The sequence below is a fragment of the Lynx canadensis genome, chromosome D3 (assembly GCF_007474595.2).
Source record: "Lynx canadensis isolate LIC74 chromosome D3, mLynCan4.pri.v2, whole genome shotgun sequence".
Taxonomy (NCBI): domain Eukaryota; kingdom Metazoa; phylum Chordata; class Mammalia; order Carnivora; family Felidae; genus Lynx; species Lynx canadensis.
The window spans coordinates 50,907,031-50,919,878 of NC_044314.2; the positions used below are offsets into that span (position 1 = coordinate 50,907,031).

At 44.4% G+C, this 12,848-nt stretch overlaps 1 protein-coding gene across 1 annotated transcript in view; it reads right to left on the reverse strand.

Moving 5' to 3' along the window:
• COLEC12 (collectin subfamily member 12) overlaps positions 1–12,848 on the reverse strand; it is a 196,858-nt gene that overhangs the window by 12,715 nt on the left and 171,295 nt on the right. The window contains 5 exon segments of the mRNA XM_030336875.1: positions 2,852–2,924; positions 2,926–2,998; positions 11,092–11,201; positions 12,453–12,581; positions 12,583–12,590. Coding sequence (XP_030192735.1) covers positions 2,852–2,924; positions 2,926–2,998; positions 11,092–11,201; positions 12,453–12,581; positions 12,583–12,590 — 393 coding nt within the window.

The window sequence follows — 12,848 nt, forward strand, 5'->3', positions numbered from 1 at the left end:
ACACACATTGGAAGTCAGACATTCAGGCAATAGTGTTTAAAATATGCAAATATATACAGTCCTGTGGGACCATGAGTATAAGGTCTGCTGGCCACCAGAGCCAGGTGATCTGGAGGTGTACCCTCAGTGGCAGTTGCAAAAACCAAGTCTCTACATGAGTATACAAGCTCCTTTCTGGGAGATACCAGTGGGCTTTCATGAGGCACAGGGAGAGTACAAAGTATCCCCCAGCCTCTGTTCCTAGGAGCACCTCAGATGTGTGCCAAACCTGATAGGTTCCCTAGCCACCACACATGTGTAAGAGCTGTCCTGGGTACCTAGCCCACCAGGAGATTCTGGTGCTCTGGAGCACAGCAGAGAGCATGGAGATAGTGACTGCCCTCTGAGGAGAGGTCTCTGGAAATGCTTACAATCAGTCCTTAGATACGTGCTTAATTATAAGCCTGTGCCTCCAGCTGCAGCCATGATGATAAGCTAACAGGCATCTTTCACAGATAGACTGAGCTTCTGGGACTGTTACCTGTTGCTGTGCCCTGGGGGTGGTCGCTGTTTAACAACTCTTTCTCTGTTGGTATAGTCCTGTGGGACCCATGTCCACTGATACCAAGTCATGTAGAACTGTCCCCTGGTGGCAGCTGCCAAAAATTAGGGCACCAGACAAGGGTCTAAGCTCCTCTTTGGGAGACACCGATGAATCTGAGGGACTCTGAGGGAGAGGGCAAAGACTGAATCCACCAGCCTCTGTTCCTGAAGCACATATGTATAGGCTCCTAGATGTGTGCCAAACCAGAGGCTGTTCCTTAGGCTCCTGGACAAGCAATAGGCTTCTTTCATGGAATGACTGAGGGTGTCTTGCAGCCTGCTGTCTGTGCAGTGTCCTGGGGCAGTAGTCTGTCAAGAATGGTCTGATTGCTACAGTCCCATAGAACCAGGAACCCAAGTCTCCCCGGCCTCCAGAGCTGGGTGATCAAGGGCAGTGTCATGGGCAAAAACCAAGGCACCAGACATTTATCTAGGAGATACTGGTGCCGTGGAGCAAGGCCGAGGGAGAGAGTAGGATGGTGCCTGTCAGGTCTCAGACAGTATTCCACCAGGCTCCTAGATACAAATGTTAAGTTAGATGCCTGCCCCCAGGCCTATGCTTTAATATAAGCAAATGAGCTTCTTCATGTAAATTCTGGGTGCAGTTGACTGCCTGTGAGTTGGGCCGTGGGGTGGGTGAGTCCAAGTGTGCAGGCCCTTAAGACCCCATTCTCAGTTTGCTATAGCCTTGTGGGTCTCATGGATGCAAGCCCCTTTGGTTTTCAAAGCTTGAGGTTTTGGGGGCTTGTCTCTCTGGTGCAAGTCTTAAAACTTGGGGTACGGATGTAGGGTTCTCCTCCGGAAGAAGCTCTGGGTTTTTTTTTTTTTTTTTTAATTTTTTTTTTTTCAACGTTTATTATTTTTGGGACAGAGAGAGACAGAGCATGAACGGGGGATGGGCAGAGAGAGAGGGAGACACAGAATCGGAAACAGGCTCCAGGCTCTGAGCCATCAGCCCAGAGCCTGACGCAGGGCTCGAACTCACGGAGCGCGAGATGGTGACCTGGCTGAAGTCGGATGCTTAACCTGACTGCGCCACCCAGGCGCCCCAGAAGCTCTGGGTTTTTGAGCTCCCCTCTGACTGAGGTGGTCACTGTGCAGGAGGGGTGGATTTATGGCAAGATTGTGTCCCCACCTCTCCTACCCGCTTCGATGTGGTTTTTGTTCTTGTTTGCCTCATGTGTAGCAGTTGCTCGGCCAGGCTTTAAGTTTTTTTCAGAGGCAGTTATTCCATATGTAGCTGTAGACTTGGTGTGTTTGTGGGACATGCCATCATGAATTGGAAGGGGTCATTTCTTGTTTAGATATTTGTAGTTGTCCCCTGTAACTGACCAGGCTGGGAGTTCTTTGTGAATCTCAAGACCTGTGGCACTGGAGACTAGTGCCTGGTATTCAATAAATGTTGAATGGATGTATGGATAACTTGTGTCCTGGTTACTGTCAATAATGGTTTGAGCAAATGTATTTGAGGTTTTTGTTTACCACCACCGTTTTTATAAAGGCTTTATGAGATGTAATTCACATATAAATTTTACCCATCTAAAGTATACAATTCAGTGGCTTTTAGTATATTCAAAGATGTGTAAAATTTAGAAATATCTCATTTTAGAACATATCATCACCCCCAAAAGAAATCCATACTCATGAGGATTCACTCCTCATTCCCTCCTTCCCCCACCATAAATGTTTAAATCTAGGTCTGATGAAGAAAACTAAGGCACCCATTCTGAAAAGGGTCATGTATTAATGAAACTTTAGATAGGTATCTTTTGTAATTAAAAAAAAAACAAACAACGTATACACAAAAGGCTCTTAGTCTATACCCCCGAAAAGCTTCTAAGCTGATCTCCCTCTATTATCAGGCATAGCATCTGGCTCATAGTAGATGCTCAGTAAATACGCATGGAATTGAATGCTTAGTCACCTAAATTGTCCACGTATGAAACTATAAAACCGATGATAACACTGGTACCATATTTATTAACTGACAATATTATGAGATAGTGACCTAGAACAGTTAATCTGATATTTACTTCCTAGAAGTTAGGCACATTTATTAACTTGTTTAAACTCTCATGAAAACCCCACGAGAGGATACTATTATTATTTCCCTAAGGTTAACGAGCTGCCCCACCGGTAAGAGGCAGAACCACAGGCTGTAGAACCTGACTGCAGAGTCCGCATTCAGAGCCCTTCTACTCCTCCACATCTCACCCTTTGACAGAATATAAGCTGTGCAGCTCGCTCTTCAGTCCCCTTTCCTGCTTACCTGTCTCTCTGTCTTTTTCGCAAATGAAGTTATTGATGTCTTCACACTGGAAGTCATTCCACTGCCCAGCGTTAAATCAGCCCAGCACAGTCTTCTCCTGGCCCATGGCCATGACCCCAGTTATCTGGCTGTCCAGCTTTCCAATTTCTTTTAACAAAACAGAAATGGAGTGTTATTTGCAAGTCATGCAGAAGTTTTTTTTACCCAAGAGCAGCATATAAATATAAAAAACATAACTGAAGCCATGTCATTTGTCCTGGAATAAAAATACACTGTTTAAAGCTGTGCCTGCTCTTAGAATAAAAAGCAGCTGTTTTGCAGAGTGGTGTGTGATGCAGCATCTCCCTGTGGGCTTGTTATCTTTGAATGAAATCAACTCATTGAGCTGCTTCATCACAATGCTGAGGGAGGTAAAAGTTAGATGAGTAACTTTCCAGCGTGTACTGGAATACTGACTTCTGGGCGTGTGTGAATATGTCTGTGTGTGAATATATATGCACGCTGAGGACATGGTACACACATACACAGTCTCTCTCACTCTTATGGGAGCCCAGAGGGATCCTTGTGCATCTTGATTCCTTGCCTCTGACAAGTCAAAACATCACACAGAGAAAGTGAGGGACCGCCAATATACACATTTACGAGATTTACAATTACAAACCCTTGGTTATGGGTTGTCTGGCTAAGCTGCAGATAGTTGACTGCTGTAGAAAGAAGTAGTAATTGAATCTTACTGAAAATGACTCAGACATTTCACTGCCTTTTTGGGGAGGGAAATTCTCAAAAACATATTTTCTTCAGGAGTTCACTGGGGCTTGTTAACTTGGATGCCACAGCTTAAAATACCACTTTGTCAGAGTTCACTGTTCTTGATTGTCTTTCTGTGCAATAAATTAGTTGTGCTTCCAGGACTCAAAACTTGAGAGCTCAATTTTCTCTAAGAAGCAGGTTCTTGCACAGAAATTTGTGGTTACTGCCTGAGAAGACAAGCTTGCCTTGCGTGGAGGGTTCTAAAAAAACATGTGCAGCAGAAGGCTCTTCCCATAAATGACTCACTACCCCATCAGCCACAGGGTTGTCCTAGGGTAATCTGAGGATAGAGCCCATATTGCTCTACATCTTTTCACAATAGGATCAGTAAGACTAGAGAGCAGTGGGAAATGACAGGTGAAATTTACAATTAAAAGGTGGGGAAACAAGGCAGAATTGACTCCCCACACCATATAATTCATATATATGTAAAGGTATATAATATATAATATAAATATATATAAAATATATATATGTACACAGACATATATATGGATCCATATATATATATATATATATATGGATTTTTAAAAAATGTAAAGTGACCTCACTTAAATCTAGTAATAAACAGATAATTTAGACAAAACCATCAACTAAAAGAATAAAAATGGGATGATACTTAGGAGGGAGTATTAGAATATTCATTCACACATTCACTCAACAGATATCCAGACAGTACCTACTATGTGCCAGGGATGATGCTACATGATGGCAGCACAGCATGTGGGTAGGGTTGGGTTAGGGTTAGGGAGAATTCCCTCCCTCGGAGAACTTATGTAATAGGCAACAAACAAGTGAATTAAAATCTCAGACTGCTGCGGTGATTGGGCCAAAGACAGACGAAGTTAGAAGGAAAAATAGTTTACTTTCACGTCTGCTTTTTTTTGTATATTTCCATCCACCCTGTAGGACCCTTCAGCAATGTCAACAATGCCTGAGCAGTTTGATCCTGTTGGTGTACATTTGGTTAATTTCTGTCAGTAACATGAAGGGGTTTTATTCCAATTTTGTTTATAGAATTTGAGGTCTGTAATTCCTGAATGTATAATGATGGGACATTTGATATTCTTTATCTCAGTTAATTGGGAAGTTGTTATAAATAGGAGTTCTGAAAGAAGACCTGCTTAGTATTTTTCCCCTGCATTTACTTCAAGTTAAATAGATAAAAGGTTGGGGCGCCTGGGTGGCGCAGTCGGTTAAGCGTCCGACTTCAGCCAGGTCACGATCTCGCGGTCCGGGAGTTCGAGCCCCGCGTCGGGCTCTGGGCTGATGGCTCAGAGCCTGGAGCCTGTTTCCGATTCTGTGTCTCCCTCTCTCTCTGCCCCTCCCCCGTTCATGCTCTGTCTCTCTCTGTCCCAAAATAATAAAAACGTTGAAAAAAAAATTAAAAAAAAATAATAAATAGATAAAAGGGATTTATAGACTAGACCAAAAGATAAGTTAAAGATAAGAGACAGCCTTTATCAGGGTGCCTGGGTGGCACAGTTGGTTGAGCCTCTGACTCTTGATCTTGGCTCAGGTCATGATCTCATGGTTTGGTTCCTGAGTTCAAGCCCCACATCAGGCTCTGTGCCGATGGTGCCTGATTGGGATGCCCTCTCTCCTCTCTGCCCCTCCCCCGCTTGTGTGCTCGCTCACACTCTCTCTCAAAATAAACAAACTTAAAAAAATTACAAAAAAGAGATAACCTTTATCACCATTCTCCATATTTTTTAAGTCATTGGAATTCTCTGCATATGGTACTCAAGTTTTTCCTTTGGGACTAGAAGTAGAATGCAGTTCTGTGGGTATGAGTGTGTGACTTAGGTGATACTAGTGTGGATGGGTGGTGGGGTAACCTGAAGCCAGGCTCCAGGGGGCAATTTGTCTTTCACCCAGTCTCAAAACATATCTTTGGAAAAGCCAATCACATGGAGTGATTTGTAGCAAAACGCCCAAGCCTGCATGCTTGTCATTAAACAGAATAGAACATGTCAGATAAGAGAGTGTATATAGTTTATGAGAAGAATTTCAGGTTACACCGCGCCTTAACTTCCTTTACAGGTAGATTCTGGAAAGAAGATGGCTGAAGGATGGGCCCCAAGTCCCTGAATCCCATATTATAATACATATCCCAACACACATTTGTACCTGGACAGCATTCTCTAAGTACTCCAGGGACCTTGGAAGCACTTGGACTCACTGCTCTTGTCGCTGGAACACACAAGCACATCAGCTAGTGGGTGTGAACTCCCTCACCCAGGGTTTTGGTTTCTCCTAATGGTGCAGAGCACAAAGTCTCAATCTTGGGAAATAGCGCCTTCCAACCTCACGACTTTGTACTTTCTCATCAACCACAAGACTGAGGCCTCATGGCCAAGAAACTTCTGCTGGTAAGAGCCTGGCCTCAAAACAGGAAAATCTTAGTAGTGAGAAGTATACTTTGCTGTAGAATGTTCTCCCGATACCAGGGTCTATATAGGTTTCTCTCTGGTGGCCTAAGCCAATGCCACTCTGACAGAAACATGAAGTGTCAACCAGAGTGAGTTTTTAGTGAATTAGATGACTCTGAAGGTTCCCTTCTGGTCTCCACCATTCTATGGCTCTACGGTCTAAAAGCACAATACGTAATATTATAACGGAACAGTCTACATGGACAGAGGCAACCCAGGTTTTATCTTTGCAATGCAGAGATGAGAGTGTTACACATAACAGCATATTCCCACCAAATGAGGTTCTGCTCAGGGGACTAAGAAGTGGACAAGAGGAATAGAGGACTTCAAGTGTGTTTGGGAAACCCTCAGGAAGATACTCACATCTTTGGTGATCTAAGTAAGGTGGGCAACAGCAGCAGAGCGCGCTGGAAAAGGCCTTATAAGGCTCCCTTTTGGTTGTGCTCTGGGCCAAGTCAGTGGGCAGAACCTACATGCCACTTGTGTCTGATTCCTGCACTTGTACCAGGCAGCCTCTGTAAACGGTGATGATCTCTGCCAAACAACGTACTTGCATGTATTACATCCAGAGTAGAAAGATCAGCTTTGATGTGTTCCTAGGCTCACTGATCCTTTCTTTCATGTGTCTGTGTTCTGATTCACTGCTTTCCAGTCATTATTGTTTCCTTCCTTCTACTTATTTTGGGATTGACTTGCTTTTCTTCTACCCACATAAAGTGGAAGCTTAGATCATGGATTTTCAACTTAAAAACTTTTTTCAAGGGCTCCTGGGTGGCTCAGTTGATTACGACCTGGCTCAGCTCAGGTCATGATCTCATGGTTGGTGAGTTTGAGCCCCACATCAGGCTGTCTGCTTTCAGAGCAGACCCCGCTTTGGATCCTGACTCCCTCTCTCTGCTCTAACACAGCTCACGCACATGCTCCTTCTCTCTCAAAAATAAACATTAAAAAAAATAAAAAACTTTTTAAAAAAACATGAGTACTTTAGAGGAGTCTAAACACTGTTTTAACTGTATAAATTTTGATATGTTATATTTTCATTTTCTTTGAAACATTTGCAAGTTTCCTCTCTGATTTCTTCTTTGATCCATGGGTTATTAAGATGTGTGTTCTTTAATTTATAAATATTTGACAATATTGCAGATATCTTTTTTGCTGTGATTTCTAATTTAATTTTGGTCAGAGAACATACTCTGTATAATTTCAGTTCTTTTTAAATGTATTGAGACTTGTGTGATGGCCCAGCATATAGTTTATCTTGGTGAATGTACCGAATGTGCTTGAGAAGAGTGCATTTACAGCTCTTGGGTGAAACAGTCCATAAACATCAATTAAGTCAAGTTAGTTAATAGTGTCCATCATATCCCTACTGATTTTTCTACTTATTTGCTCTGTCAATTACTATAAGGAGAATGTTGAAATCTCCTTTGAAGCCCCACTCTTTGCTGTGTCCACATTTAGGGTTGGTGTGTCTATTTTCTGGATTGTGACATGGTCCTGGAAATCAGACTTTTTTTTACATGAGCAGCAACATGTCTCACTCATTGTTGCCTCTGTACTCTGGAAAAGATCCTCTAGGCCAGCACAGAGGCTGGCTCACAGTGGACTCACCAGGATAATTCACTGAATGTTGACATAGGACTATGGCCCTGGATTCCAATCTCCAGTCAGGGTTTGATGCTGGCCAGGAAAGAAGTTTTCACAGTTCTGTGGTGAAATGAAAGGACAACTGTGTGTATGTGTGTGTGTGTGTGTGTGTGTGTGTGTGTGAGAGAGAGAGAGAGAGAGAGAGAGAGAGAGAGAGAGAGAGAGAGATGGCCAAGTGTCTTCTTGGAAAGGACTATAGACTTGGTTTTTTTAATACCAAGATTTGTTGATAGGCAATTTTTAAAAAACATGTCCTTAAGTGGCAATAAAATGTTGGCAACGTATTTCAGCCCTCCATTCTTTCCCTTGGAATTATATATGAGTGTGGACCCAAAGCATCTGGGAAACTGTCCTGGGCAGCATCCTGAGCCACCACAGATTGAGGCAGGTCATATATTTTATTAGAAATAAATCTTAGTGCAGGTGTGTGTATGACCCAACCCTTTAGCATCTAGCATCCATTCCATGTTATTACCCTTGCTTTTTGTCCTTTTTTTTTTTTTTTTTCCAGCAGTCTTTGTCAACTAGGTCTCAGCATAAAAATGGAGGTGGGGCGGGGGTGGGTAGGCAACAGGCAGGGAGAACCTTTTATCTCTTGTCTATTTCCACTTCAACAGTACCACAAACACCTGAAACAATTTCAAAAGGGCTGTGAGAGTGAGGGTGTGGGTCGGTGTGAAGCTGTGTGTGTTGGAGGAAAATGGTAAGAGGACATCTAGGAGACATGATTGATTCTTCTGCAGCCTGGGCAAGGCACAAGGTTGTGCCTTCACAACCCTGGTGTGGGATCTGAGTGAGATAACTATGTGTGACATCTGAGTAAGGGTACGGTAAAATACATAAATGCTAGGTAGTGTTATTCTGCAATTACTGACTAGTATGAAGATAGTTGAAATTATGACAATAATAGTGATAATACTGATACTAGTAGGTGACATTTCTTGAGCACTTCCCATGAACCAAGTACTGAACTAAACGCTTTATATACATAATCTCATTTAATTTTCACAATACCAACATAGGTCCTTCTGTAATACTCACTGCCAGGTGAAGACATGAGATTTCACATGGTGGAGTAACTGGCAGCTACGAATGCCACGTCAAACCCTGGAACCCAGACCTCACTGCATTGGCTCTTTTTCTAGTTTGAGCAGTGTTTATTATTCTATGTCAAATTAAATTAGCCTTCCATTATTGAGGCCTCATAATATGTCTGCCTAATTTATTCTTGCTTTTAAAACTTGATCCTGGGGACTTTTCACGTACTGCATATGTGTTCCTCTGGGTGGAAAACGAGAAGTGCAGTGTGTGCTGTGGTTAGGGTCAGAAGCCAAGGCTCTCAGGAGGCTCCAGGGTGGCTGTGGCTGGGGAGGAGTTCCCAGCAAGGTGTCTGATCATCTAATCCCTCTCAGGTCCCAGGTACTGACACTGGTGCTCTCCTCCCAGTCACCAAATTCCTGCTGGAGCCCAGGGAAGAGGAGAAAAGTTCCCCTTTGGGAGAGTTGGCACAGACAATAATGCTTCAGCTCAATCCATCCCATATGGGCCAATCTAGTTTTTTTCTTGGAGGAAGGCTTAAGATTGAATTTCTCAGTGAGTCTAACCCAGACCTTTTATGCACTTATAGCTGTGAGGAAAGTGGAGAAGGCTGATTTTTTTAAAGCTTGCCCCACCCTTTGTAATGTTTATTTATTTTTGAGAGAGAGAGAGTGTGAGCAGGGGAGGGACAGAGAGAGAGGGAGACACAGAATCTGAAGCAGGCTCCAGGCTCCAAGCTGTCAGCACAGAGCTCAATGTGGGGCTCAAACTCACGAACCCCAAGATCATGACCTGAGCTGAGGTCGGATGCTTAACTGACTGAGCCACCCAGGTGCCCCTAACTTTGCCCACCCTTAAAAAAAAAAAAGATCCTGGCACTCCTGTCTGTTGAAGACAAGACTTATGCTTTATCCTCTAAAGGGAGATGCCTTCCATCTCCACCGCCAACCCTCCCAACTGTTTCGCGTCTCCTGAGTACATCTCTGCCACGCTGGGTGCTCAGGGTGGCTGTCAGCCAATTCCCCGAGCGCCAGGGTGTGGCATAGCTTCCTCTCCCCCAAGGACAGGTGCAGAGGGAGCCGACAGGATATCTGTCAGGCCAGCAGGCAGAAAGCCATTTGCCCTGTGGGCACTGTGAGGCTCGCCTTCGGAGCAGACCTAAAACCTTCTCATGTTCCATCTTAATGTTTGGTCACTGTTTTGTAAAGAAATGGCCTTACTCAGGTTTCTACCTATATCCTCTAATCCTGGTCCCATGGAAGATTTAAAAGTACAAAGCGAAGCTGCCTGTCTGTCTACCTGTGCACAGGCACACAGAAACATTTTAAAAACTCTCACTGGCTTCTCCACCGCCTCTGGCCCCTGCTTCTCCTCCTTGACAGCTACAGGCTCGGCCTCAATACCTCCGACACCATCTTAGTCCTGAAACACCTCACTGTCTCCTTCCTGGGTGCCGTGGTCACTGCTGTCTCCAAACCACGCCTGCTTGAGCCTCTGCAGGTCTGCCTTCTCTTCTCCAGCACAGGAAAGGCTGGTTATTTGGAGGTGAGTTTGCATAAATTCTGCTCCATGTGGTGCAGCTTGTTGCCTATTTTCACATCCATTAGAGGCAAGACAGGAGTTGGAAGAAGTGAAATTCAGATTGGTACAATTCAGCCACCATATGACCCTTGGGCAGGATTAGGGAAGGAGCTGACATGACAGCCCCGGGATTGAATTAGGGGCACAGAAGTCCCCATGAGCCTGGGAGTCTGAGCAGGTTTTATAAAGGGCTTCCATTCTTTGTCGCTGCCTTTACAGAACTCAGGTCACACTGGACTTAAAACACACACCTTTGTTCACGGTGCACCTGTCATAAACTTGTAGTTCATAATCATACTCTGGTCAGAAGCCCCGCTGGGGTCAGGGGCAGTGATGGTGTTATCCTTAAGGGAACTCCCAGCTCTTGTCAGGAACAGGGCTGGGGCAAGTTCTGATCGTGCCTGAAGTAGTCTGGGCTTCCTTATCCTTCAGAGCACCATTTAGGGAGAACACCTCAGTCCAAGTACCATACTGTGAGCTTTTATGAGTCTCTGATTTTTTTTCCCCATATAAATGAAAAAAATTCACTCCATGAAAAGAAAAAGGAACCTTATGTTATAGCACAGTGATTCTCAAGCACACGTGGAAATACACAACACTTGTACCAGAGCCTCAGTGGAGGGGCATCTAGGGCATCGGTGGTTAAAGAAGAAACTGCAGGGGGTCAGGCAAAGGTGAAAAACAAGAGCAGCCCAAGTCTTCCCAGGGATCTGGAAGGCTCTGAGCACTCACTTGTACTCTGGAGACGTCCCATCCAGCCACTTCCATTCATTTTCGTGCTCCGAGTCTGTGAGACCGATCCAGTGGCTGTCTCTTCCTACTATCTGCTTTTTTATCCATTGCTGAAAAACAAAACAGTGACAATGTGTTATTATTTTGGGGTCACACATACCTGGGGGAATTCCCCTGTCCCCTGCAGCATTTGGGGGGAAAAAAGGACATTTAAAAGAGGATGTTTGTTAGAGCACACACATGCTTCTGCTCTCTTTTTTACTGCACCTGTTTTGTTTGCAGTGCTTTGGGGCTTTGACACTTTCTCCTCTTATAAGTTTGTAAGTTAACATTTATGGGACGCTTTTTCTCTTGTAAATCACCCAGACACTCAATGAATCCCACCAGGCTCCATCCCTCTCCATCAGCCGTCGCTCCCATGTTCTAATACTACTAACAACCGTGGCATTATTGAGCTCTTCCTTTGGCCACGTCCCACGTCCAGTGTGTCACATGCCACATGTCTTTAAGCCTTCACAGCAACCTATGTAAACCAAGATAGTAAGTGGCTGGGCTGAGATTAGACCCAAGTCTACACAGTCTAAAGCCCAGGCACCTGACTGGATGCTCATCCGGGCCAGTTATTGCAGGAAACATCTGTTTTCAGGGTTGTGTCTGCTGGAGATACTTAGGGAAAAGGAAGGAGGCCACTGGAACAGTGTGCACCAAAGCCCATGGCATGGTTGCTAGAGGGACCTCAGTTTCAGTCTCAGCTCTGCATTACTTTTAATCCCATAAATAAAGCCATTAAACCTTGTGGGGCCTCAGTTTTCTTATCTGTAAAAAGGGGATAATAATACCCCTAGGTTCTAAGGTTGTTGTGAGGTGTAAAGGAGAAATGCCTTGTACTGTGCCTGGCACACAGTAGGGGCTAGGGAGTAGTCAACATCGTTATGTATGGGCTCTACCCCGTGGTCTTCTCTGCTCTTCCTGACCCTGCTGAAGCCACAGATATGGTCCCTTGCACCTGCCCCTACAGTGTTCATGCCCCTTTGTTTCTCTCTCCACAGGTGTTTGATGCCAGCCTGCAGGCTTCTATTCCACATTACGGCTCTTTTGACAGCCACCAGAGGCGGGGTTTGGGGGGAGCCACAGATCTCCGGCTTAATAACGCAGTATCTTCCAGGTATGAAGCAAGAGGACAGAATTCCCGTGCCATGAATGTTTCTTGTCACTGGATAAAGCCCAAATCTCCAGAATGCAGCCTTCTGTGTTTATGTGACTATAGATTCTTGATATCTTCGAATCCCCAGTAAGCATGCAATTTCCAGATGTAAACTATCCTTAAATTATAGTTTTCTCCAAGTATGCTGCAAACATACCTGTTCCTCTCTTGTGTTTATGAAAACAAGATGTGAAGACTTGTCTTCACAGAAAAGTTTTGCAATCCTCGAAAATGTCTTTCTCAACCGAAAATAGTAGCATTTGTCTGTGAAGTTCTTCCAGTGAGGGTGGGCAGCCTAGGAATGCAAATGTTTAAGATTATTAATTAGGGGCGCCTGGGTGGCTCAGTCAGTTAAGTGGCCGACTTCAGCTTGGGTCATGATCTTGCAGGTCATGAGTTCAAGCCCGCTTTGGGCTCTGTGCTGACAGCTCAGAGCCTGGAGCCTGCTTTGGATTCTGTGTCTCCCTCCCCCTCTGCCCCTCCCTGGCTCATGCTCTGTCTGTGTCTCTCAAAAATGAATGAACATTAAAAAAAAATTTTAAAAATATTAATG